The sequence below is a fragment of the Solanum pennellii genome, chromosome 8 (assembly GCF_001406875.1).
Source record: "Solanum pennellii chromosome 8, SPENNV200".
NCBI classification, from domain to species: Eukaryota; Viridiplantae; Streptophyta; class Magnoliopsida; order Solanales; family Solanaceae; genus Solanum; species Solanum pennellii.
In genome coordinates this window covers 967,943-993,735 of record NC_028644.1, presented here as the reverse complement: position 1 = coordinate 993,735, position 25,793 = coordinate 967,943, and the positions used below count along the sequence as shown (strand labels likewise).

Here is a 25,793-nt window from a genome sequence, read left to right as displayed (position 1 = left end):
GTGAATCAACTTGTAGAACTTTTCATATAGTTTTTGAGTCATCGAGTCTAAGAAACAAGCAGCAGTTTTCATCTACAGTACAAATCGATTTGAATTCAAGACTCAAAACAATCCATAGCATGCAGAAAATGACAGGAAAAAAAATGGAGTTCTCAAAGACTGGTTCATTTTAACCAGGACCAACTTTAGGAATGTCATAATGCTCAGTAAGATTAGCTAGGTATCGATTAAATTCTTGAATTCTATCGCGATGGGATTTCTTAGCTTCTTTTGCCAGTCGTTTGATGTTTAATTTCTCCCACTGCTCGAGGTATTTTCTCTCTGCTGGTGTTAGATGATCGTCGTTCTTGGTAGTTAGATCATCCTCGAGCTGGTTTGTTGTCAATGGGTTGTTTCCGCCTGCCATCCGCAAATAAAATTTTACATTCAGCATACAAAAGTTAGAGCCAAGTTGAATGGACACAATATTCAAACATGGATGAGTTTTCTATTGTAGTAATGAACACTAGAGAAGACAAATGGAACAAGATTCCTATATTACTAGCATATCAATCTTGAAGAGCCCTATGAAGTATGAACCATGATATCAATAAGGCATAATACGTCACTCACTATGTCTCGTGGAGGTATCTAGATGACCATTTTGTAAATGGGAGTGTACAACTGACACAATGTAGACGAGTTGAAATGTTTAGATGGCTAGAAATAAGAAGTGCAGTTGAATGTTAAACCTAAGATAACTAGAAATGAACAAAAAGCACCACCCATAAGTAAGGTAAAATGAAACAATCCATTCTCAATTAGGCATGTGATAACAGAGAGAACAAGATGTGATCTTCAATGAGCAAAGGAATAACCTGTCACTTGAGTCACGAGATCATACTGATGCTTGTGCTTCTTTTTCGTTTTTATCCCGTTAGATTTCACTTCTAGAGCTTTGCCCTTTAGTCTTAACTTCCCAGCAACAACGTTTTCGTAATCTGACATCTCACCTGACAGAAGAAGTTCAAATAAATTAACCTCAGAACATAAACTGGCAACTGTGCAACTAGTTCAACACCCCTCCCCCCTTCCCGGGTAAGCATGTTCGTTTGGATATACTTTATCTATAACACACATTTCCTCTCCCTAAAACTGGTTTGAGATTGAAGATTCCTCCCCTCCTTTCTCCCTCCAATCCCAGAGTGAAAGATACAAATGATAAATCAAGACAGCAGCCCCGTAATCAACAACATGATTAAAAAGATAACCAAAGCAAAAGAAACAATGGGAACGGATAGAAATTTAAGACTCTCTAACTTCACGAGATAGAGGTAAGGTCTGTATATACTCTACCCTCCCAGATGAGAGGCCCCACTTTGTGGAATTTCACTGTGTTTGGTGTTGTTGTTGATAATAATAGCACATAGAAGAACAATCCATCTATCATATTCCAATGATCAGTTATAAACTTCAATTTTTAACAAAATTTGCTACTCCTATAATTCAACTTTCAAATAATTTCTTTGTAAAAATAACATAAAAGAAAAGATCCCACACCAAGCTTCAACTAAGATCTCTACTCAAAGACATCTAAAATTTGCCGTACCTAAAATCATCCATGCTAAATCATTCATCATTTTCAAAGGGCAAGTTATATTCACCCTTTAAAAAAAAAAACTTTTTATCTTTTCATGAAGTCAATTGAAAATCATGACGTGTCAGGTTCAAATCCCGGGTACAAGAACACTAGTATTAACTGTACTAGCATTGATTAACACGCTTCACTATGAAGTTACACTAAAATATATTATTGTTTTATTAGTTTTGATGAATAGAGTTACCGAGGCGGGAGGTATACTCAAGTTTGTCCAGACTCCACGATTATTAAAAAGAACTTATCTTTACAGCAATTTCATGTACTATGTCATAAATACACAAGCGAAACACTGAATAATTCAACAAACTACGATTAAAAATCATGTGTTTTTTTTTTCTATAACCAATTTTGCAGTTTAAATTCATGGAATAGGGGAACAATTTGGGGTTGGGGGCTATTGAGCGTACCTGATTGAGGGTGATGAAGACAGATCATTACAATTATCCATTGCTATGGAACAGAGCTCCATTTTAGAGGATCTTATTTCGTTTCTCGAACATTCTGGGAGTCACTGGAAACCCAAAAAAAAAAGAGCAAAAGATTGTTCTAGTGCCAAACAGGCTTTATTTTTTGACCTATTACCAAATCCTCCTGAGTGTAATGGTGGAACTGTTTCACATTAATCTGAGAGATTTCCGAATCAAGCCTTGAGTATAAAGAAAATTTTGCTATTTAGAGTGTTACCCCACCTCACCAAATAGATCGAGATTCTAATATAGATATCAAAACCAAATTAAATGAAATGTTACATTAGGATGGTCTTGTCTTAATCTATGTAATAGTAAACTTCTAAAAGTTTATGTGAGATTATAAATTAATTTATTTATTAACTTTTACTACTAACAAAGGTAAAAATGGCAAAAATTATTAATTTTCTCTGATTTTGCTAAAATTAACAATTAAATAGAAACTAATTTTATTATATACTGAAATATAAAAGAGAACAAAGGAAGTAAGTATCTCATAAATTTTGAAGTTCAAAGTTTTTACTAATTCAAGCAAACAGTAAGCCTTGTAATAAGAAAATAAAGGATTAAACGTGTTAAAAAGTTTTGGAATAAAGTTTTCAACAGCAATTTCACTACATTAATCTGGTCAAAGTAATACATTAATAACTAAAATTCTCACATTGAACAACTACATATTCCTCATAAGTCATAATATTTCATTCTCTTCCAGTTAGTTTTCTTCTTCACGAGTCGGCGGCGACAGCAACTGCAGGAGCTTCTGGTAAGGGAAAGATTTTCACAGGTGAAGTTTGGGTTTTGAGTGGAATGTGTGAAGAACCAAGTAACTCCTTCTCCTTCTGAATCCCAGCACCTACGATTTCAAGAACTTTTCGAACTTCATTTGCAAGCTCTATGATGTAATCATCTTCGTGATCAATGTCGTATAGAGCCTTCTCCATTTTGAATATGTATTCTCTGTTGTTTCCACAGGGACCATGAGCAGTCGCAATTTGCCTGCAAAAACGGATATCAAAGGTTGTTGTATCTCAGCCAAAGAGACGGGAGATCTTCGTTTTTACACATAAGAAATCATTTCCACGACAAAAGACTGAAAATAAAGGAACCAAAGTCTTTTACCAGGCCATCTCTTCCAACGGGGCAGGCCCTAGATAGTACTTATTATTCTCTTTGTCAGGAGTGGATGTAAACCTGAAATGGGAAATTGGAACAATCAACTCAATGTGTACGAACTATATGAAGTTCTTGCACTTAAACGGGGTACGCTAGAGAAAGTATGAAGGCAACGGATAAAGAACTTACACTATTACTCCCGTTAAAGCTGGCTGAGCAGAGTCTTCATCCTGAAAGAGTAATTACAGTTCGTTAACTCTCCTTGATAACTTGTGTCGTTCCCATTCCATAAAGAGATGCAAAGACTCATATAAGTTATTGACTTACCGTGTAGAAGTCTACTAAGGTCTTGCTGTCGTATTCACACTCTCTTCTTTCAAGATACTGGTAAAGTAAAGATTAAAGATTCAACATTAGAGTCGAGACGTTTAAGTGCTATGAGAGGATGTGTAGACTAATTGAAGCCAGAGGTCCGGGAGATGGGAATGGAACAGCCATGAACATTGTGAGAGATCATTAAGGAATAGTTCACATACCTCCATTGCCTTCTTTTCCTTTTCAGGTCCTCCTCGCACACAATAAACAGCACCCCACTGAAAGAAAATGCGCATATTAGTAAACTGACACAAGAAATGGCAAGAACATTTGGCGAGATACATAGAAAAACAACAAGAATTCAATATCGACAACATTAACCACAATCATAGTCTAAATCACTGAAAGTAGAGTGCAGCAATTATACTCGGAGCTATTATTCTCACTTCTCACTACACAAGGATGCAACACAAAAGCGTCTTGCATTGCGATTGGCATGTCTAAGAGATTATGTTAATACAATTTACGATAGGCATTTAGAACATTAAAGAGACAAGAGAAATAAAATGCAACATTTCTGCTCAAAGACATTCTCATGTAGAATATATTATACTCTGCAAGTAATGAAAGTAACAAGCTAACATTGACTTACGCAAATAGCTCCTTTGCTTTCTTCCAATGTGCAAGTTCTTGCAGGGTGTTCTGGTGTACCTCTATGATCAATGCAAGCTGATGCATTTACACAAACACAATTAACATCAACTTAAAAGTTCTACGAACAAATATCAAAACTTGAAGCAATAACAAGCCTCGGGGTAACAACAACGTACCAAGATCAAACACACGCTTGTAATCCTTAATGTAACCAATCATTTTCTCATCATATTCAAAACCTGGATTCCATACCAAGGAGCCATAGCCAAAAATCCAGAAGACCATGATTGTGAAAGCTTCTTTAAGCTGAGAACTGCATTTATTAACCATAAAATGGATTATTCAAATGAAAATACACAAAAATATACTCTTTTTTTCCCTCAAGAACAACTATAAAAGCAAAAAGTTGCTAGGGGAAACAATTTCCCCCCCCCCCCCCAAAGTTTGCTTTTGCCCCACTAGAGACAGAAACAACACTTCAAACTACAACTTTATTTGATTCTTTTCTATTTGTCTCATTGTAATGCACCAAAAAGGTTAAAGGTACCTTGTTTATTATAAAAACTAAAAGAAAGTAGCTACTTTGTATCCTAAAACAAATACTACTAGCTATAATTATCCATAAAAGTAACAGCCAAAAAACATATTATCCTAAACAAACTCTTCCAAAGCCAAACAAAAGCACAAATTGTATTCCAAAAAAAAAACTGTTTCGTTGCCATTAACTGCTCAGATTCTTCAAAATTTTCATTTAGCGCGTGCCAGATCGTCCAAAAAGTAGTGCATTTTTAAAGGATCCGACGCCAGTTTGAGAGTCCGGTGCAATAGTATACCAGTAATACAACACACTATACAAGCTCTAAAACACAACGAACAAACATTGAGAAAAGATAACATTTTTGCATATTTTACTTGTCATAATAATATTAACCTTACTGTTCATCCACAAAAACCTAATTCGAAGTAAAATAAACCTCCAAAAACTAAATTACAATCTAAAAATGGGGAAAGGAAACCAAGAAACTTCAAAAAACGATAACAAATAGCCAATATATCAGCAAAACTAGGGAAAAAATCGATAAACTCAATGAAGAAAAAACAAAAAACATAATCACCCGCAAACGAAAAAAATCAAAAAATCTTAGTAGCTCAATTAATTAACTATCGAACTTTTCACCTCCACGGTGAGTTCGAGGTTTCGATTCCCCATCTTGTAATCCCCTTCACCTTCACCTACCCCTACCCCTACTACCCCATTTTTTTTCTAAAAAAAAATGGAGATAAAGCAAAGACATACCAATATATGCTTCAAATGGATGAAAAGGCAATGTCTTTTTGCTGAAAAAGGATGAATTTGAGGAGAATTTTTGAGAAACCCTAGAGGAGAGAGAAGAAAACAGAGAGAGAAACAAAGATGTTTGTTTCTTTTTGAATTTTCTCTCTTCTCTCAAAAAAAAAATGGGTTTACAGAAATGGAGGAGGAAACAAGTATAAAGAAAGTATATATTTATAGGTGAAGCAAAAACAAAGGGATTGTACCTAGACACCATGTGGATGCCTGGTACATCAACATCAATGCATCTGTTCATTTTTCATCTTTCATGGGGGTTTTTGGAGGTGGAGGTGGGATATTTTTCGATATTTTTCTTTTCATAATAGTTGTCTATTTTACTAAAAATAAAACTAAATGTTAAATCTTCCGTTTCAAAACGAATGATTTTCTTTCTCTTTTAGTTTATTTAAAAAAGAATGATCTTTTTTTTTCTTTCTGATAATAACTTTTCACGTGGCATGTTTAAGGTCACATATTAAAGGACAATTTTATATATTTGACATAATTTTAATTTATGATCACATGATCAGAAGTTTTCTTTGTTTTTCTTAAATTTTGTGGCAAGTCTAACTGGATCATTCTTTGTAAAACGAAAGAAGTGTGATTCATTCTTTTTACAAGAGTGTTAACTTTGATGAAAAAAAATGATTTTCTTGTTTTATTCTTATGATTGTTTTTTTCCTCAAGAATGATTAACTTTGAAAGTAGTCAAAAGAGGATTAGTTCATATTTTTCTATTTTATACTTATGATTAATTCATTTTTCAAAATTGGTAAATTTTTTATAAAAAAAATAAAGTTCTTTTTCATTTATCATTTTTTAACACTTTATTTGGATGATTGTTAAGTATTATTTTATACAATATTAAATTAATTGTATTGTGTTGTTTTAATGAATAGGATGTTTATTTTTCTCTAACATTATATAATGACACACATCAATAATTTGAATGTTAAACCTAAAAAAAAAATGAGGTGTAGAGTAAAGCTACTATAAAAGGTAGGTAAAGAATAAAATATGATTACTAAATAATTTAAAGTTATCAAAATAACGATATAACCACATCGAATGAATTGATCATTATAAAAATGAGATAGGTCAGATTTCGAGTCTCAAGTCAAGTGTCAGGATTGAATACTGATCCAAAAGTTGGATTTTGAGTGGGATGTTAGGGTTGGAGTCTGGTCTCATAGCGGGATTGAGTCTCCAATCGCAGTTAGGATCGAAGTCGAATGTTGGAGTTGGGGTTGGATCTTGGATCGAGGTAAGATCCCGTGTTGGGTGTCAAGATTGGATTTCAGTTCAAAGGTTGAATCTTGAGCCGGATACTGGAGTCAGGAGTCAAGGTCGGGTCTTGGGTCCCGGGTCAAGGTCGAGTCTCAAATGCGAGTCAGATTTTGGTTGGGGTTGAGTCCCGGGGTTAGATCCTGCTTCAAAAATTGGCTCCCGAGTCAAATGTTGGGGATTTGGGTCATAGTCCCAAATTTTCACTCTAAACTTTTAAAAAGAACCTTTTAAGTTTCAAAAGTTGATACAAACTCATTTTTAAAGTATTTTCTTCATTTTATTTGTTTGTTTAACTTAAATGCTATTTAATTTTTTTTTCTTTCTCCTTTTTTTTCATTCGGTATCCAATACTCACATTAGGAATTGATTAAATTTAGAATCACCGCGCTATCACTTATTTCATGATCATACGCCTTTTAAAATAATTTTAATAATTTGGTCAAACAGGTTACACGTCAAATCAAAACAACATGTTGATTTTTACAATATTTTAGTTTGATTCTCCAAATTTGTATAAAATTATATTCAAGACATTCAAAATCTATACATACACATAAAAATAAGATAAAAATAAGGGAAAATTGTATATAATGACAAACTAATAAATCAAATTAATTGTTATAATCACTCTTTGATTTAATTGTGCCCCATATCAAACTGGTTGTCAGTCACGTCTCTTCCTCAAACTCTCGCTCGCTTCTCTCACTTTTATACAAATACAAGTGTATATAATATGTTTCTATTTGTATAAAGCGAGAGAAAATTGTATAAATGCATATATTTTTGTTCCCCTCTCTCCTATCCCGGATCTCGCTTCCCACTCTCCTTAATCTCGCTCGCCAGCCTCGCCTCTCTTGCTTATACAAACAGAAACAAAATGTGTAAACTATGTTTCTGTTTGTATAAAGCGAGAGAAGATTGTATATACACATGCAAATACATATATTTTCGTACGATACACTTATAATTATACAATAAATATATTCCCCTGCTCAGTTTCTTTTGTCTTTCTCTCTTTCTCGTTTTATACAAATTCGATTCAATTGTATATTCCCTGCCCAAGTCTCTTTTGTCTTTCTCTCTTTCTCATTTTATACAAATTCAAATTGTATCTAATCGTTATATACACTTATAATTATACAAATTTATTGTATACACTTCGTTTTATACAATTCTCTGCCCAAGTCTCTTTCTCTTTCTCATTTTACACACTTCGTTTTATACAATTCGCTTCAATTGTATATGTATACCGAATTATACATATATATGTTTGATATGGAGTGCAATTATGCAAACTTTACTATAACATATAAAAATAAATTTTATGTTTGCTATAAGTGAAAGCTGCCATGAAAATAACGAAGGGATTGAAATAAATATCTTCGAAGAATTCTAGATAAACCCAACACCTAGAGTAATTTTTGCAAGAAATTTTTGAATGAATCGAGTCGGTTTTATAGAACAAATTCATTTTTTTCACGTTTTTGACCGAAATTAGCGGCGGATGCATTGGAATGGACCACCAATATAACACTCTTTTAAGTTATAAAATATCGTGTTTTTTATTTAATAAGTTTTTTTAAAAAAATAAATAAATAAAAATTTAATCGTAATATTTGGAAAATATTTTTTTATATCTTAAAATATAATTCATTTTTATCAAATATTTACTTTACTCGTATATTATACTTAATTGTTGTTTTCGTAGTTTTCAAGAGTAACTATTTGTAAAATGAATAAAAATATTTTTTTATTCTACCTTCAAGATGACTTATTCCCAAATTATTATTCAATATCTAAGTTTATATGTCAATTAATATGAATATCAATGTATAATACATATATTAATCTATATTCCTTAAGAGCGGTCTAATTTTAATGTGGATAAATAAAAGTAAACAGAAGAATATATACTCGACAATTTAATATATGAAGAAAAGATAATTATTTTCTTGTTTCACACTAAACATTATATTGATTACTAATTATTCATCAAATTATATTTCAAATCCGAAAATAAACAAAGAAAAATGAACAAAGAGTAATTAAATTTTCCTTAAAATTTTAAAATGACAAATATTTGAGATACATATTTTTACTAAGAGCGATAAATATTTTATATAAAGATATGTTATTTTAGAAAATCGAGGTATACTCCCCTCGTCGATATTTAATCGTCACATTTTTGTTCATGATAATTAATTTGATTAACTTTTAAAATTAAATTAAATTAGATTAATTTCGTAGTTTAAATTTAAAAGTTAGATATTAAAAATTATATAAAAAACACTATAAGTTGCACTCTTTTTTATATTAATATGATGAAAAAAAATATAGCTTAAAATATTAATCAAAATTCATACAGTTTAACTCTTAAGAAGCGAAATGTGACAAATAAAAAAAAATAAAAAATTAATTATTCGTTTTCACATAAATGTGGAGAGAGATTAATATGGTGAAAAGAGAAGGCCAAGTATTAACAAATGTTATCGCATTCATATTGAATTCTCCGTAATAAGTAGCTTTTGAATGATCCGATACATGTCAAACAAAAGGAAAACATATTTCTATCTTACTATTTCACAATTCAACTTTAGGTCACGGTGCAAAATTTTCAATTTAGACTTTATTCGAGTTTATAAGCAGATTCAAAATTTAAAGTTTATAAGCTCTTACAATAATCTCAAGTTAATATTATAATAATAACTGAATTAACAAACAAATTCTTCTTTCTCTTTACACCAAATCTATACAAACTAAAAAATAGGGGCTATATAATAGCATTTACATCTTGGAAAAGAGGAAGAAAATGTTTTTTTCTCCACCCCGTCTCCTGTACCCATATCGAAACCCGACTAAATTCGAATTCACGCGAAAAGTCCCTTAGGGAAAAGCGCTTCCTAACAAAGTCGACTACGTACCATGGAAGAAAATGTTACTTTAACAAGCAATAGGACCAAAAAGAGGAATAATGCAAGTCCTTTTTTCTTACAAGAAAAATTAAAACTTTAGAACAAAATTCTCATCAGTTAGATCCTTGTACTTCATTGGCTTTTCGAGCTCTCGTAGCTTGGCATTGTATTCGGATAGCTTAAGTTATCCTGCATAGATCATATCGAAAAAACATTGTCAATAAAGATGTAACGTAGTTTAGTTTATGGATTTAACGTTATATATACTGACAGTGTAAATAAGAAGGTTACATGATCAGTATGTTTAGGTAACTTAGCTTATTGTACAGGTTAACGATCTTCTGATAGTGTATAAAAGTTAAACTCGTAATGTATGCAAGTTGACTTACCCGGGAGAGGGAAACTTGGCTATGATTTGGTGAGATATTTTGATTGTACATAAGTGATGGACATGTATTTTCTTCAGCAAGTGTTCTTAATCTTTCTAACTCTGGCAACACGACTTTGCCAAGATCGGGTCTGTCTTTTCGTCTTAGCTCAGAGCATTGTAACGATAAGTTGGCAAGACGCAAAGCCTCATCGTAGGGCCAATCATGAATAGCTGGATCAAGCATTTCGTTGAAAGTCCCTTTCTCAATTGCTCTTTCAACATAGTGAGTCAGTCCCATTGGTGATCTCGCGGTTAGTATCTGCAAGAAAATGATTCCTAAGGAGTATACATCAGATTTTACACCAAGCATGCCGGTCTGTTGATATTCAGGATCGATATAGCAGAACGTTCCAGCAGTTGATGTCATTCTGTATTGAGTGACACTGTCCGCTACTGATGGAGGGACTAGTCGGGCTAAGCCAACGTCACTTATCTTACTCACAAAGTTGCGATCAAGCAAAATGTTGCCCGGCTTTAGATCACGATGAACTAGTGGTTCTGGTTTGCTTTGGTGTAGGAAAAGTAGACCAGTAGCTATTTCAGAAGCAATCCGAAACCTCTGTTGCCAAGAGAGTGGTGGTGTCTTTCCTCGATGGAATAAACGGTCATCTAAGCTTCCGTTAGACATAAATTCATATACTAAGCATCCGTATTCGGGACAGGCTCCTAGAAGAAGCACCATGTTAGGATGCCGTATGCAGCTCAAAACTTCAATCTGCAGTGGGAGATAAAGAGTTTCCGAAATTAGAAATTGTACTATACTAGTTTAACAAGTTAATATATATGCATTATTAAATGGAGCCTTGGAGAAATGGTCAAATTGTCTCCGTGTGACCTATAGGTCAGGGGTTCGAGACATCGGAGCAGAAACTGATGTTTGCATTAGGGTATACTGTCTGCATTACACCCCTTCGGATGCTGCCTTGACCGGACCCTGGGTAAATGCGGGATGCCTTTCTTTATATATGAATTAATTACGTTTGGAACTTTTACTGAATTACCTCTTGTTGAAACTGTTGTCGTCCATGAGTTGCGTCAGGACGGAGGACCTTAACTGCAACAGGCGTGTGATCCAGGTAGCACTTATACACTGGCCCATAGCCTCCTTCTCCAATTTTACGAGTTTGAGCAAAGTAGTCTGTTGCAGATTCGATCTCCTCGATTGTATATTTCCTGTACCTGACATCAGAGTTTGAAAGTTTATTTAGTATCTTATTCTTCTCTTCTGCTTCTTTTAAAGCTTTCATTTCCGCGCTGATTCTCTTCTGAGCTTCTAGTTCTGCAAGCCTCTGAGATGCCTCTGCATGCTCTATGGCTGCTCTAGACTTTGCCTTTTCCCTCTCTGCAAGTGCTAATGCAGCTTCCTCAGCTAAACGTGCTTCTTCTAGTCTTCGTTTTTCTTCCATTTTCCAGCGTTGAAGTTCCATTGCCTGCAAACGGACAGCATGTTAGTACACTCGTAGAATCATTACGAATAGTGCATGAGGAGTAATAGTTTCCTTTATCGTGCCTTTTGTTTTGCTGTAAGTGCTTCCTTGCAAGCCGAACTATACAATTCCATCGTTTGCTTAAGCTCCTGCTTTAGCCTTCTCATTTCTGCTTCTATATCATCCTGTAAGCCAACAGAAATGAATTTTCTTTTTATAGAAATTCGATCAGACAAAAACATATGTTGCAGACCATGAATGGTCTAACAATTTACAAATGCTTACTCCTGGTCCTTGGGAAAATGATGTTCTGTCACCGTCCAATAACGTAAGTGATAGTTCTGGTGGAGTGGTGTCCACGGATCTCCGCCCAAACTGTGTGGAATCGAAACTTTGACTATCAAAGTCTGAAAAACCTGAAAGCCGAGGAGGGGTCGGTCCACCACTTTCATAGCTATCAGATAATGAAGAATAGATGTTATCAATGCTTGGCCTTCCAGAACTGACATATGATATATCAGTATCTGGCAAAGAGATTTCATATGGCTTTCCGTTCGGTCCTTTCCTATGAGTGAATGGAGACCTGTTTAAAATAGTACATTCGACTTAGTCCTTCAGATGCGAAAACTCTGCAAACTTATAAATGTCAAAATGTTTGGAAGAACTTGCATCACTGACTATGACATTCTGATCGCGTATGCAACAGATTTAGGTTATCACTTACTTGAAACTCATCGTGTCACTTTGAATTGTAGAAGGCGGAGGATCACAAACAGGCTTCGGACCTCCTGGAAATGAACCTACACAAAGCAGTTAAAGAATGAACCACAGGATGCAGCAAAAACTTGATACAAGGACTTTGCTTTTTCTAGTATTTGGCTCACTTCTTGAATTATTAGAAGAGGGTGATGAAGTATCAAAAGGAGCAAATTTGGTGCTCGCAGGCTGCATCAACTGGTGACGTAGTGGATGGACAAAAGGCGCAGAGCGAGAAGCAGCACGTGTAGATGAGATCTTTCCAGTTTTGGAGATGATATGTACAGTACAGAAATCAGGAGCCCCTTTTAACATGCTTCCTGGTATGTCTTTGGCTTTAAATCTGCAATGCAGAAAGATACATACATTCTAAGTCAAATTCGTAGCATACATGTCGACATATTCCTATGAAGCAATGTAAAGAGTCATACCTGAGAAGACCGCCTCTCGATGAAGCACCAACAATCAATACCTCCACTCCTGTTCGAGCCACATATTCAATGACTGCTCTGGCTACATCCGTGTCGTCTAGCACAATATCATAACATTGTATCTGTGTTTTTAAGGATTAGAAGAACCAAAGTTAGAAACGCGAAACCTGAAAGGAAATACTAATTAGTATGACTTGACAAATTCTCTGAAAAGTATTTGTTACTCTTTTCACATATTTATAGGTGAATTCATCTAAAGTTTTGAGTTACTAACATCTTTTCGTGTACAAAATACTCGGAAAGGAAGAAACAGTTCCTTCGTCTGCTGATCCAATTCCGTATTTCCTATACCTTCATCAGAACTCTGGTTTGATCCTGAAATGTGAAATGTACAGAGTTATTTCTGCAACTATGTGATTTCACACTAATTAGAACAACATAAAGAAGTAGCAAAAAGATTGATATTTGTCTAATAAGACCTTGGCATGCATGGATGTGGCTTACTGGTCGATGAAGTGGAATTAAAACCAAGGTAGACCAGGGTTCAAATCTCGACAAACAACATGTATTCAATGAAATACTCCGCCTAATAACATACACATTCTACTTTTTAATTTGTAAAAATAGTCATTCTAACTACAACGTTAACTTGTACAAAGAAATTTCATAACTATATATCTAATAACCGCGCTGATGGGAGGCAACATATATTTTATGAGATTGTACTTAATATCTTCATACATGTATTCAATGAAATTGTACTGACTCATTTTGATTTGTACAACTGGTCATTCTACAACCTCAACGTGCACAAACAAATACCAACATGCACAAACAAATACCACTAACTATCAGCTATTCGTGCCGATGAGAGGTAACATGTATCCAATAAACATACTCCTCCTAAACACAAACATTTCAACTTATTTTGATTTGTAAAAATTGGTCATACTACAACTTTCAACATGCACAAACGAATCGCAAAGTCACCCGATACCTGTGTTGGTAGGAAGTAGTAGGTATTCCATGGGATAATCGAGGTCCATGCAAACTGATCGTACATACACTATTATTAAAAAAAAAACATAACTTGCACAAACAAATATATTTAAAAGAGAGAGAGATTAGAAGAATTACTTGAAGATATGGATTGACCAGATGCATTAGCAGATTGCTTTAATTTGACATGAATCAAAAGAACAGTTTGTCCTCTGGCTAATAGATGATCAACAGTCCATTTTAAAGCAATTTGGCTTCCTTTATCTTTATCTATTGACACTGCTATTAATTTATTTGGTAATGGCATTCTTTCTCCACTCATATTTGGTGGTGGTGGCCACATTTTCTTTAAAAAAATAATTATGTATATTTTCAACAACACATGATCATTCCTATTCTATTATTTCCAAAATATGTATTACACAAAGATCTTTGTACAAATCTAACACATAAAAATTAATCATAGAACTGAAAATCTTGAAAATTATGACACTTAGTTGAATTTGATCTGTTCTTGAATTTACCATAGAGAAGAAAATTGTGAGTTTTAGTGATTAAAAAAATTTAGAGAATTTGAAGGGAGCTCCATTTTTGGTGGATACTTAGTTGGTTTTATGTAATAGTAACCACTATTAGTATTAATTATCATAACAAACTTTTAGTTTAGAATATTTGACCACTATATTTAAAATTTGTCAAAATTATTACTCCATTTGTCTCATTTTATATGAGGTAGTTTGACTCAACACAGAGTTTAAAAAAGAAAGAAAGACTTTTAAAATTTATGGTCTAAAAATGGAGGGAAAAATGATAAATATACGTCCGAACTATCGTAAATGGTATGCAAATATCACCGTCATACTTTTGGACATTGGTGTCCCCGCCATTCAAATACTAGGGCGTATATACCATTTATACTAACGGACATACATGTGTCATAATCTTATCCACCAATCCAACATTTATTAAATATCGGATTGACGGATAAGACTGTGCCACGTGTCCTATTTAGTCCTCCGTTAGAGTGAAGGACGTATATACTCTAGTTTTAGACGGCAGGGACACCAATATCCCAAAAGTATGACGTACGATCGGTGTCTGCATGTCATTTACGATAGCTCAGAGATATATTTTTCCTTTTTCCCAAAAACGAATGATACAAATTTGTCCGGCGATAAATCATTTCATTAAGGTTAAATTGACATTTTAAAGTTAAATTTTTACTTGATATAAAAGTTTGTCATTCTTTTGTGACGGACTAAAAAGAAAAAGCAAGTACTACTCCCTCCGTTTAATTAAAATGACATCTTTCTTTTTTGGTAACATTTTAAAATCAGCTTTCTACTTGACATGTTTAAGACCATAAGATCAAAGGACAATTTTGTACATTTAACATAACTTAATTTAGGACCACAAAATACTAAAACTCTGTGTCAAGTCAAATCAGGTAATTATAAGAGTAATATAAATTGGAACAAAGAGAATAATTGTTTCATCATTTAATTATCACACGTGTTTTGTTAAATTTGTTTAATTTATTTATATTTGAGGGTAATGTAATTAAAAATTTAAAATTGATCAAAATACAACATATTTCTTTTAATGAAGCAAAATCATTAATTGAGACTAGAAAATCGGGAGAATGTACCAACAAGTGAGAAATAGAAATGTAATTATCAATTAAGTTATCCAATATTTATTATCAGATAATTTTATTTAAATTTAAACAGATAAGATGAAATCACTTAAAATATTTTACTCACTGAAATAAGAAGAGTATTAAAAAAAAGAGACCTATTTGAAATCAAATACTTTTAAATAAGTTGTGAATATGTACATCGAAGTAAGAGAAAAAGAAAGAATATTTTATTTTATTTTTTAAAAAAACAATTTTTATAAAGTATACCAAAAATAGATAATTACAAATTCAAAATATTTTATAAAATAAGAACTTATTGACTACACCACAACTAATATAAATGCTAAATACTCCTTTGGTTCACTTTTGTTGAATCAATACTCAAAATTTTAAAGTTAAATATTTAAAAAATTATACGAAAATTATCATAAATTACAATCCTACGTAAAAAGAAAAAGAAAATACAGAAAAACTGATTTAATTAATCCAATTAGATGTAAAATACCTTTCCTAATCCTTCGATAACACAAAGACTTGACAGACAAGTAAGTCAATTTTCCCTAAATTTTCTACTTTTGTTAGAACTAGGAAAACTTTAGTATAAGTATATAATAACTTGAATATTTCGGGTATAACATCAAAAAAAAAATAATATACAATTCTCCATACTTGTGAATTAGAGTTATGGTTCAAGAAAATAATACTAACTATTGATGGTATTATGCATGATGATAAATGTGAATCGTGGTCGAAAAAAAATATGAATGATTCCTCCGGTTTAGAATATATAAAACGAAATGAAGAGAGAAAAAAAGCAAACTCGATTCGAAAAATGAAGGAAAAAAGAAAGAATGAGGTATGTGTTGATGCTATTGAACACTTATATTACCTTATTCCTTGTAGAAAGAGAAGCAAAATGTATAGAGAGTCGAGGTACAGACAATGTACCTCGACTCTCATAGTTGGTGAATTTATTGATAGAGTTCCAAATATGATCAACCCAGAGCCAATCGAAAAATTTCAAGATTTCGAGGTTTCAGTAATCCCAAAGATTGATTCTTTGAGTGTTATCACTGAACCAATCGAAAAAATTCAAGATTTCGAGGTTCCAGTAATCCCAAAGATTGAAAAACCGGAGAAAAAAAGGCGAAAAAACAGAGTATCAGAAGCTGTTATGCCAGACGAGTTGAAGAAAAAGATTGAAGAATTAGGGGTTTCGATATCTAAAGTATCGTTAGTGATTGAGAAGCAACTATATAAAACTGATTTAAGTGAAACACATATGCGTTTATCGATACCGGTGAATCAAGTTGTTAATTATGATGAATTTTTGAATGCACAAGAGAAGGGTATTTTGGATTCAAGAGATAGTTGTAACAGAATATCAACGATTAAGTTCAATTTGATTGAACCATCACTTGAAATATGCAATATTAATTTGACTAAGTGGCCAATGAAGTCGAGTTATATATATGTTTTGTTGAATGATTGGATGTCAGTGCACCAGAGAAATGGACTCAAGGTTAATATGATGGTGCAGTTATGGTTTTTTCGTAAGGATGAAGATCCATGGCTGGCACTTGTGGTTCCTCATGATTAATGCTCCCGCTGCTGCAGTTAGGGGTGTGCAAAAATCAAACCGATCGATAAATCGAACTGATAAGAGTGTTATCGGTTTGTTGTTTGGGTTAACGGTTTCTTTAATGGTTTTATTAAAAAAAATTATTAGGTTATAGTTTGGTATTGCTTTTTAATATTGGGTAAACCAATATTAACCCACTCAGATTAGTAATTTACTACCTTTACTTGTTCATAAATATTACTATATATTAATTTCAATATTTACTACGTTTGTCTTTTGACCTTCAATTTACATTTTACATTGATTAATAAACTTTAAAAAATCTAAAGTAAGAACCTTATTCTTCTTAATTTCTCTTTATGTTACATTTGTACAGTTTTTCTTTTCATGTTTGTTATTATTGTTTCTATTTTATGAACATTTGTGAAGTTACATTTTCGCATTGAATTTATTAGAAAAGTTATATATTTTCTTATTGGTTAAATAAAAAACCAAACCGTTAAAGACCAAAATCGATAAAAAAAATTATTGGTTAACATATTTAAAAATCAAAAATCAATAAATCGAACCCATTTTTTTTGTAATTTTATACACCTTTTTTAGTTTATATGGCATAAGTATCCTTCTGGATAATGACTGAAATTTCAGGGACACACTTTCATTAAATTCTCATAATCTTTTTTTTTTTGATAATTTTTTACACTTTTTTGACTTATATGGCACTCAACAATCTCTCACACGCTTCAATAACGTGAAGCCATGGAGTGTGCTACGTAAGCCAAAAAATGTATAAAATTACAAAATAAATTAGTTCGAGATAAAAATAATCTTAATTTAGTTAAGATGTGTCTCTGGAGTTCCGATCGTAGTCCAGAAGATACTTGTACTTTATTCTTGAGCATTGTTCCTAAATACAAGAAACTCGACTTTTTTTGAACTGAAATACTTATCATGAAATATATACAATAAAGAAATGCATACTTCATCTTCAAACTATATTGTTCAATAGGTAATATTTGCACCATCGAACACATAAATTTTCACGTTAACTTCTCAACAAATTGAAAATCTAACATATATTACATATTCATACCGTATATTTTGGAATCAAATTTACCCTGTTTTAAACATTTATGTTATTAACATAATAATAATCTTCAAAGAATTTTATATAAACTATGATTAGAACTTTTTCTAATAAGAATTCTAATACGAGTGACCTTATCTCTTCTGCTCTAAAGTTACAAAAATAATCAAAAATATTATTTAAATATGTGAAATTTATAATATTATCTTCCACTAAGGGTCATTCGTTTTATAGGTTGTATTAACATCATATCATAAACGTTATATAGTTAGACCAAATATATTTACGTTTATTTGATTTTCTTAATTTAGTTTCTAAATGACAAAGTTGACGATATAATTTAATACCCAATTAAAAATGGTGTCATTAAAAATCTATACAAATTTAATATTCCTTCCTTTTTGCCAAAATTGTAAATAATAATTGGAATTCCCTTCCCTTCTCTCATATTTTTTTCTCAACAAAAGCTCAAAGGTATGTTCTTCAATCTTCAACTGATTGATTTGTATAAATTTATCCCTTTTCCAATTTTCTGGGTTCGTTTTGACATTGTTGATTTCTCAATTTTGTTGTTTTCTTGGCTGTTGATTCATAGATTTGATTAGATTGTAACTTTTTAATCCCTAGTTGAGATTTTTGTTTATTAAGCAAAAAATTTCAATAAAAATGAAACCCATATACAATAAGAACAGAAACCCCCTAACCCATCTTCGTTATGGCCTCAAAACCTCATATTTAGGGTATTTTCCATTTGTGTGTACTTCAAAAGTCGTAAAAGTTTGGTTTTACAATCGGGTAATGCAATTTGTAGATGGAGATTTAGTTTCTTGTTGTAAGTGGATAGGTAGAATGGTAGATGTGACGTTAAAGTTCGATCGAGGGTAGAGAAACCTCTAGATGAATGCTCAATTCATAACATTGAATGCCCATTATGAACGTTGTAGTTTTAGTACCGGTTGGCTATGTTGCTCGGATTTTTCAAAAATGTCATGGGGTGCATGTTGATTCTCCAAAATTAGTGCATTTTTTAAGGGTCCGAGCAACATAGCTGGTCTCTATTTTGTGGCAAATACGAAATGGTTTTAAAAAAATGTTTCATGAGTTTCATTTTAAGGGACATTTGAGGAAACAATACCAGTCTAGTCAAAGGCGTACTTCAAGTGCGCTTAAGCCTTGAAGCGAGGCGCGAAACGTGTTGAGCGCTTTGTCTCATCTTATGTGCGCTTCAGTGTCGTCATCAGGGTTTTAAGTCAAACGTTTTGTTGCCAATGAGCCTTTGTTATTAAAAGAAGTGACACTAAACAATTGATATTTCACTTTATCATAATTGTTTTTCAATTTCTTTGGTCATATATTTGTCATTCATGTTTGTAGTAATTATTAGTCTTGGGGTTAACATATATATATTTGTATTTTTTTCTCTCTTTGTGTCTTTTCTCATTAAAGCCCACACTTTATTTGCGCTTTGCGTTTAAATCCTCCATGGACCTTAGAGCTTTTTTATGCTTTTCGCCTTTGATAACACTGAACAATACAAACTACAAGCTATATAGGAATGACAAAGAGAGGAAGGCAATATGAGAACTACGCCATTGTGTATCTTTTGGGTTGCCTGAAATGAAAGAAATAGAAGAATGACCCATAATAGAGAAAGTGTAACATTTTGTTCATGTTTGAAGAGAGAATCACTACTTGTATAGATAATTTGCATTACTTGCTAGTTGACTGTGGTTGAGCCACTCATAATCCTTTGTACATATTTCTCCTACCGACTGTGTGTTTAATGAATAAATTCTTTGGTTTTATCATAAAGAAAATTCTGACAATGGGTGGGGTTAAACAAGGTATCTGATAATAAACTAACAAATTTTCTCATATGATGTGATGGTAACGTTTCCCTTTGTAACCGTCAGAGTAATCCTGTATTAAATGCCTCAATATTTTCAGTAACTTATAAACTTTTTTGTGAAACTATTGTCATCTGCACCTCCTTCTAGTTTACTTGTTATCATGATTATTTCTTGGGTTTAAGGAGAAGTCGTTGAAATTTGATTACAGTGATTTATTGTGTTGAATAGTGTGTTGAAATATGGATGGGAAAGAAGACAAGTGGAATGAGATGCGAATTGTGGATGGATGATTAAGACTGCCTTTACATTAGTTAAATAAGTTAGTTTATATGTTGTCTGTGCTGTATATAGTGGAAAAGTTAATTGTTTTATTTGCAGCATGATTTTGCTTTGTTTGCAGCTATCTTTGTTTCTTCGATATCTTCAAAACTCATGGATGATTTGCATGCTGTACAACATGTTTAAGTTTTGATGTTTGTGCATGCTGTACGCATGTTTAAGTTTTGATGTTTGAATTCTGCCTTATTTTGATATTCATTCTCTATGGCTAATAGTTTTTTTTTAGGACAGTTACAAGCTTTTGATCTGGCAATTGGTCTCGCTGTAGGTTAATTTCCAGTTTCCTGATTTGGGTTTATCTTGTACGGAACTTCACAATGGTAAGTCTGAACTTTTACTCGTGTTATATTTTGCGTAAAACACATTAAGCCCCTCCCTATTACAATTGGTTTTTTCTTATAATTATAATCAGAATCGTTATTTTGTCTGACCAACAAAGTCTATGTATACCATTCTTTTATATGTACTCAGAAATGCATTTCAATAGCTGTTAATCCTGTTGATTGTTTTTTATTACATTAGGATTTCTCATTTCGACTCTTCACCTACGTAAACTTGACAGCATTATAGTTTTGCATCTCTTTATGTTTCTATACATGCAAAATGTGCTTGCAAGAGAGAGTAATGTCAAAATGGTGGACCTGTCTTGTAAAGCAGACATAAAGACATGTTAACTGATACTTAGCCTGGAGAGAAAGGATTATTGATTTGTCTAAGGTTTTCTCATTTGTTAACATTGTGGAGGTGTGTGGGAAGATGGATTATTACAGATCCATAGCAGCATCTGGAATGAGTCGAGAGACATGCTACTCAAGCTTAACGGTGGCTGGTTACTAAGTTATCAGCACATCGCACAGTAATATAAATTTCATGCCACTACATATATGCATAACTTTGGTAAAAAGAATTGGATGGGAATGGATTTAATATTGTTTTTCTCTTCTCCATTTTCTTGCATTATTCTCATGTGAGTAACTGTTCAAGTGATCGTAATCAATAGTCACTGTAGGTTTTGTGTCGTAGCCAAGGAGAATAGGGTCATTTGAAAAAAGAATCAAGACTCAATCTTGGGTCTATTTTCCAGGTTCAAGTTCTACCCTATACAATTGTCTCGGAGTTTGTTCTTTTATCACTTACAGAAGCTCTTTCTTCCCATACAGTGGTATGCTGATCTAAAGTGTAAAACCCAGGAAAATCTCATATCAATAGAATACGGGAGAGAGAGATGTTGTGTAGCTTAGACCATAGAGATGCGATTTAAAGTCGTGCGTGCCTAGGTCTAAGACGGACAATATCAGTAGTGGTTGGGTGTTACGGATGGTGTCAAAGTCGCTCGCTTGTAACAGTGGGGCAAACCTCTGTTTCAAGTGAGTTTAGTGCTTTAGGCTAATTCCATATCTTTAAGATGATGGTGGGCACACCTCAGTGAGGATGCTGAGTCCCTAAGGTGGGATAGGCACCAGACAAATCCCACATCGGTAAAACACAGGCGAGAGATGTTGGGTTATATAAGGAAGGAAGGCTTAGACCCTAGTGATGCGTTTTAATCCCGGGGGCCCTAGACAAAGTGGACAATGTTACTAGTCTACAGGGCTGTCACATATAGGTGCAAGAAAATTAATACTAAACAGAACAAATTAGAAGAATTATAAAAATTTGTGTTGGAAACAATTATTTTTATTGTTTCCAACACAAATTTCCCACCGAAGGTGATTATTTTGGGGCATAAGCTTGGATAGTGTCGCAGTTTTGGAAATGAGTTCCTATTCCTTTTCCGTATTCTTTCCTGAACCTAGTGGTTACTGCACATGTAGAAATGTGAAAGCAAACAAGACTTATCACGAGTATTGCTCTAACAGTTCATTTTCTTGTTACAGGCTGCAAGAATCCTTGCTAATATAATTGTCATGGGCTCTACAATATTGGCACGGTCTTTTGTTCAAGCATATCGTCAGGCACTGGCTAGTAAGTACTTTCTTACACCTTTTCCTCTCATCTTCCCATCAGTTGATATAGGTGACTAATCTGGAGAGTTTGGTCTGAATAAACATTTCAACGGCTATTTCACCATACTTGTTTTTATATATATATGACGTTTGTGCAAGTCCTGAGGTAAGCAATGGTCAATTGGTAATTAAACATACCTTGAATCAGCCTATGTTGCTCAGACTCTCCTAAAATGTTGCTGCAACTGTGTGTGTCAGATTCTCTAAAAATGCTCTATTTTTGGAGGATCTGACACGCAACCATTGACACTTTTGAAGAGTCTGAGAAAAATGCTCTAATATTTCATTCCAAGAAACAGTAGATCAGTGTTAGAAGAATGGGTCTATCAATTTATTTATTTTTAATGGTCTATCAACTGATTCACACCATTACTCCTCGTTCTAGAACTCCGGCTTATGTCACTTGAGTCTCATGTGATCTGATTATCTTATCCCGAGCGTATACTACATTTTTATACTTACTTTTATCAAACAATGGCAGACGCCTCTAGGAATGGGGTTGCTCAAGAAGCAGTACAGAATATGAAAAGAGCTAGTAAAACCATGACTGATGTAGAGGCAAGGCAGATTCTCGGTGTCACTGAGAATGCATCGTGGGAAGAAATCATGCAGGTTAGTCTAGTGCAGTGATAATTAGTAGTGGATGCTGCTATTCGTATACGTGTGACCTCAATTTTGCTTCTTTCTGCAGAGATATGATAACTTGTTTGAGCGAAATGCTAAAAATGGAAGCTTTTACCTTCAGTCGAAGGTTCATAGAGCTAAAGAGTGTTTGGAAGCAATTCACCAACCTAAAGAACCAGAGGAAAAATAAACAACTTTGTTCAGCATGTTTAGTGTATAGCTAGCTCTGCTGCATAGTTGGTTTTATCTAGTCAGTTTATAGTTTTTGATGGTGGAATCGATTTTACTGAAGTAACTTGAGGTTACTATTCAAGTTTTATGTGTGGTATATCTGGAATATACAAAAAAAACATTGTAGAATAGCTGGATTTATCAAGAGTTGTTAACCATAACAAGTATGTTGACATTGTGTCAAACATAATTGACAGGTAATTGTAACTAGAGCTCGATACAGATAACCCTGAACCCTGAACCCTGAACCCTTCCGAGGCTATTATGGTTAGAATGTGGTTGTGGAAGAAGTCGCGTGTGCTTCCATTGACCATATGTAAATGGTGAAGCATTAAGAATTTGAAGATCTATTCTATCTTCTAAATATGCTTTAGTTTATTCTTTGAATGTAACATGTTAAAGACTTGTTGGACCATAGTTCCAACAGAAAAACAAGACAAAACAAAACCATTAACATCACTTGGACAAGATTAAAAAATTAAGAGAAACTGAATGAGAAAAGGACATGTTTTCATCATGTCCACTTTCTTTCTCAATTCTTAATACCAAACAAAAGTGAAAAAGTAACTTTCAATTCACTTTCTCATTCATCTTTCCATTCTCTATTACCAAACTCAGGTCTATTTTGAAGTGATAGAAAAAAAGAAAATAAAAGATGTTAAGCCATCAAAGTTTACTTTTTTGGAACCATATGTTATGTGTCATCAAGGAGCCAACAATTATCCACGTGAATTGTGATCGGATGGTTGAAATTTTTCTATCCTTTACTAGAAGTCTCGAATTCAAACCTTTTAGAATAGAAAAAAAGAATCCTAGTGGGGGGCTTGGATCCATATGATGTGTGTCACCAAAGAGCCAACAATTATCAATATAGATAGTGATGGTATGGTTGAAAGTCCTTCGTCCTTAATGAGAAGTCTCAAGTTCGAACCTGTATAAATGAAAGAAAAAAAATCTCAATGGGTGTGGACCCATATGTTGTGTGTCATCAAAGAGACCATAACTATTAACATGGATTGCAGTGAGATGGTTCGAATTCCTCCATCTTTAACCAGAAATTTCGAGTTCAAATTTTTTGAAGACAAAAAATCTTTTTTGAAGCACTGTCCCCAAAAATTTAATCGAACTTCAATACGAATTAAAAAAAAAAAATCCAATAGTTGAATACTACATGTAGAAAGAGGTTAGGTGCTTACAAGCTACTCATAAAGCATTAAAGTCCTATAAAGATAGAAAAAGAAATTAAAGTTAAACCACTTGTTTAACAAAAGAAAAGTAAAGATTGGGAGTGTCTTTTTTGAAGCACATAAAGTTAGTTCCAACAGAAAAAATTCTTTTTAAAATAATTACTTCCTTTATTAGTTTACCTTCGTTTATATTTAGTTAATCATAATATCTTTTTTTTCTAAAATCAAATATAAATGTGCGCTTCACTTATAAGAAAATATAATACCATCTCTTTCGTTGTGCATTCTTATTGACTTTTTTATTACACATTCGATTCAACTAACATAATCTTACTGATTTATTTTTTAATAAAGTACGATAGAAATGACTACTTTAATACCTCAAGATTAAACACATGTAATTTTTTTACTTTTCAAACCAAGCTTCTTGGTCCCAATTTGTTTTTGTTTTTTTTTAATAATAATAAAATCACTTTGGATATTCTTTTCTTAACTTCAACCATTTTGTCCTAAAGTTTTATTTATTATTTCAATTTTGAATTGAGCAACTTTTAAGTACATGTTTGGATCTATAGCAGCCTTTTGAAGGTCGGTGCAATTAGTCCCAATCAAGGCCCACTTATTTTTAAGAAAACCCTCAATATTTGTCTAATTTGTGTATCGACCTCTTGATATGATTTTCTGAGATAAAAACGATTTCTGAGTATTTAATCAAAAATATTAGTTAGAAGACTTACAAATTTCTTCTAAGTGGAAGTACACAAGATAAATAATTTTTCGTGTTTTAAAACTTAGAAATCCTTTCTAAATAGATGTGGAGAAGTTTTTTCTTTGTTAATCGTTATCGTCATATTAAAATGAAGACACTTAATTTTTTTTCACACCTCATAACAGTATATTTATAAAGAATTTCTAAGTTTTTTTTTTTTTTGGGGGGGGGGGGGAGTAATATGTATTCTGATCGTATAAAGAAGTTTTTATGTCTATAATATCATTATATTTTTTCTATTGTAACACGTCATTCATTATGTTTTTTAGATTATCAAAATATGTAAAAAGAAAATATTTAAAAAGATTATATTTTTTTATAAGAGATCTTCATTTGATTTTTACATAATTTCTTTATTTTTATACCTATGAAATTTGGAAAAAAAATTATTTTTATCTATTCAAATCGCAGAGGAACACCAAATTCTCTTTCCTCTTTATAAATTAATAAAACAATATACAAATAAGATGAACTTAATCAAATTCTATAAACAAAATTATATATCAACCATAGCAAAAGATTAAGCTAATTGTTCCTGCGGAAACATCTGAAAAAATTGAAACGATACAGAGAAAATTAGTATGATTTCTGTGCAAGGATGACATGCAAAATTCGAGAAATGGTCGAAATTTTTTTTAAAAAAAATCAAAAAAGATTAAGCTAATTAATGAAAAGTATTTTGATTACATCAACCATGTGGATTTTGTGTTAATAGT

General features: G+C 32.7%; 5 protein-coding genes and 1 non-coding gene across 10 annotated transcripts; 3 read left to right on the top strand and 3 right to left on the bottom strand.

Annotated features, from left to right (window-relative positions):
- Position 1: 1 nt before the first annotated feature.
- LOC107028995 (protein FAM32A-like) lies at positions 2-2,327 on the bottom strand. Of its 2 annotated transcripts, none has more exons than XM_027919235.1 (3): positions 2,047-2,327; positions 858-992; positions 2-402 (listed from the first exon to the last, which is right to left on the bottom strand). In XM_027919235.1, exons 1-3 carry the CDS (start codon positions 2,072-2,074, stop codon positions 170-172), a joined length of 396 nt encoding a protein of 131 aa, XP_027775036.1. In that variant the 5' UTR covers positions 2,075-2,327; the 3' UTR covers positions 2-169. The 2 variants fall into 2 exon arrangements, with proteins under 2 accessions (XP_027775036.1, XP_015085750.1); XM_015230264.2 differs by having other exon boundaries at positions 2-399; positions 2,047-2,303.
- Positions 2,328-2,607: 280 nt separating this feature from the next.
- LOC107026636 (gamma-glutamylcyclotransferase 2-1-like) lies at positions 2,608-5,766 on the bottom strand. The gene is made up of 8 exons (XM_015227682.2): positions 5,486-5,766; positions 4,365-4,501; positions 4,187-4,263; positions 3,756-3,812; positions 3,547-3,603; positions 3,409-3,449; positions 3,226-3,297; positions 2,608-3,102 (listed from the first exon to the last, which is right to left on the bottom strand). Exons 2-8 carry the CDS (start codon positions 4,471-4,473, stop codon positions 2,832-2,834), a joined length of 684 nt encoding a protein of 227 aa, XP_015083168.1. The 5' UTR covers positions 4,474-4,501; positions 5,486-5,766; the 3' UTR covers positions 2,608-2,831.
- Positions 5,767-9,519: 3,753 nt separating this feature from the next.
- Positions 9,520-14,248, bottom strand: LOC107028053 (U-box domain-containing protein 52-like). Of its 2 annotated transcripts, XM_027918937.1 has the most exons (11): positions 13,902-14,248; positions 13,762-13,815; positions 13,039-13,139; positions 12,765-12,886; positions 12,462-12,676; positions 12,302-12,377; positions 11,863-12,160; positions 11,661-11,762; positions 11,152-11,580; positions 10,110-10,865; positions 9,520-9,909 (listed from the first exon to the last, which is right to left on the bottom strand). In XM_027918937.1, the coding sequence occupies exons 1-11, from the start codon at positions 14,104-14,106 to the stop codon at positions 9,853-9,855; spliced, it is 2,415 nt and encodes an 804-aa protein (XP_027774738.1). In that variant the 5' UTR covers positions 14,107-14,248; the 3' UTR covers positions 9,520-9,852. The 2 variants fall into 2 exon arrangements, with proteins under 2 accessions (XP_027774738.1, XP_015084594.1); XM_015229108.2 differs by lacking the exon at positions 13,762-13,815.
- A 2,070-nt stretch (positions 14,249-16,318) lies between these two features.
- Positions 16,319-17,002, top strand: LOC107027397 (B3 domain-containing protein At1g05920-like). The gene has a single exon (XM_015228570.1). The coding sequence runs from the start codon at positions 16,319-16,321 to the stop codon at positions 17,000-17,002; it is 684 nt and encodes a 227-aa protein (XP_015084056.1).
- A 1,440-nt stretch (positions 17,003-18,442) lies between these two features.
- On the top strand, positions 18,443-23,250 carry LOC107027140 (mitochondrial import inner membrane translocase subunit PAM16 like 2-like). 3 transcript variants are annotated; one of them, XM_015228315.2, is made up of 5 exons: positions 18,443-18,545; positions 20,492-20,580; positions 22,138-22,225; positions 22,748-22,878; positions 22,958-23,250. In XM_015228315.2, the coding sequence occupies exons 2-5, from the start codon at positions 20,578-20,580 to the stop codon at positions 23,078-23,080; spliced, it is 345 nt and encodes a 114-aa protein (XP_015083801.1). In that variant the 5' UTR covers positions 18,443-18,545; positions 20,492-20,577; the 3' UTR covers positions 23,081-23,250. The 3 variants fall into 3 exon arrangements, with proteins under 3 accessions (XP_015083801.1, XP_015083803.1, XP_015083802.1); XM_015228317.2 differs by having other exon boundaries at positions 18,471-18,545; positions 20,529-20,580; positions 22,958-23,167; XM_015228316.2 differs by having other exon boundaries at positions 18,497-18,545; positions 20,487-20,580; positions 22,958-23,232.
- Positions 23,251-25,608: 2,358 nt separating this feature from the next.
- On the top strand, positions 25,609-25,711 carry LOC114078492. The gene has a single exon (XR_003580174.1). It is a non-coding gene; the product is annotated as a U6 spliceosomal RNA (small nuclear RNA).
- Positions 25,712-25,793: the final 82 nt, after the last annotated feature.

Excerpts from the sequence above, each read along its gene's own strand:
- LOC107028053 (XM_027918937.1), bottom strand. The coding sequence starts at position 14,106 with ATGTGGCCACCACCACCAAATATGAGTGGAGAAAGAATGCCATTACCA. Across the intron at positions 12,378-12,461 it reads CTCTTCTAATAATTCAAGAA|GTTCATTTCCAGGAGGTCCG; the intron begins GTGAGCCAAATA and ends TGCTTTGTGTAG. Across the intron at positions 9,910-10,109 it reads GCCAAGTTTCCCTCTCCCGG|GATAACTTAAGCTATCCGAA; the intron begins GTAAGTCAACTT and ends TGATCTATGCAG.
- LOC107026636 (XM_015227682.2), bottom strand. The coding sequence starts at position 4,473 with ATGGTCTTCTGGATTTTTGGCTATGGCTCCTTGGTATGGAATCCAGGT. Across the intron at positions 3,813-4,186 it reads AAAGCAAAGGAGCTATTTGC|TGGGGTGCTGTTTATTGTGT; the intron begins GTAAGTCAATGT and ends ATTTTCTTTCAG. Across the intron at positions 3,604-3,755 it reads AGGAAAAGAAGGCAATGGAG|TATCTTGAAAGAAGAGAGTG; the intron begins GTATGTGAACTA and ends TTACTTTACCAG.
- LOC107027140 (XM_015228315.2), top strand. Across the intron at positions 22,226-22,747 it reads ATATCGTCAGGCACTGGCTA|ACGCCTCTAGGAATGGGGTT; the intron begins GTAAGTACTTTC and ends AAACAATGGCAG. Across the intron at positions 22,879-22,957 it reads CGTGGGAAGAAATCATGCAG|AGATATGATAACTTGTTTGA; the intron begins GTTAGTCTAGTG and ends TTCTTTCTGCAG.
- LOC107028995 (XM_027919235.1), bottom strand. The coding sequence starts at position 2,074 with ATGATCTGTCTTCATCACCCTCAATCAG. Across the intron at positions 993-2,046 it reads TCTTCATCACCCTCAATCAG|GTGAGATGTCAGATTACGAA; the intron begins GTACGCTCAATA and ends TTCTTCTGTCAG. Across the intron at positions 403-857 it reads TCTCGTGACTCAAGTGACAG|CAGGCGGAAACAACCCATTG; the intron begins GTTATTCCTTTG and ends ATTTGCGGATGG.
- LOC107027397 (XM_015228570.1), top strand. The coding sequence starts at position 16,319 with ATGTATAGAGAGTCGAGGTACAGACAATGTACCTCGACTCTCATAGTT.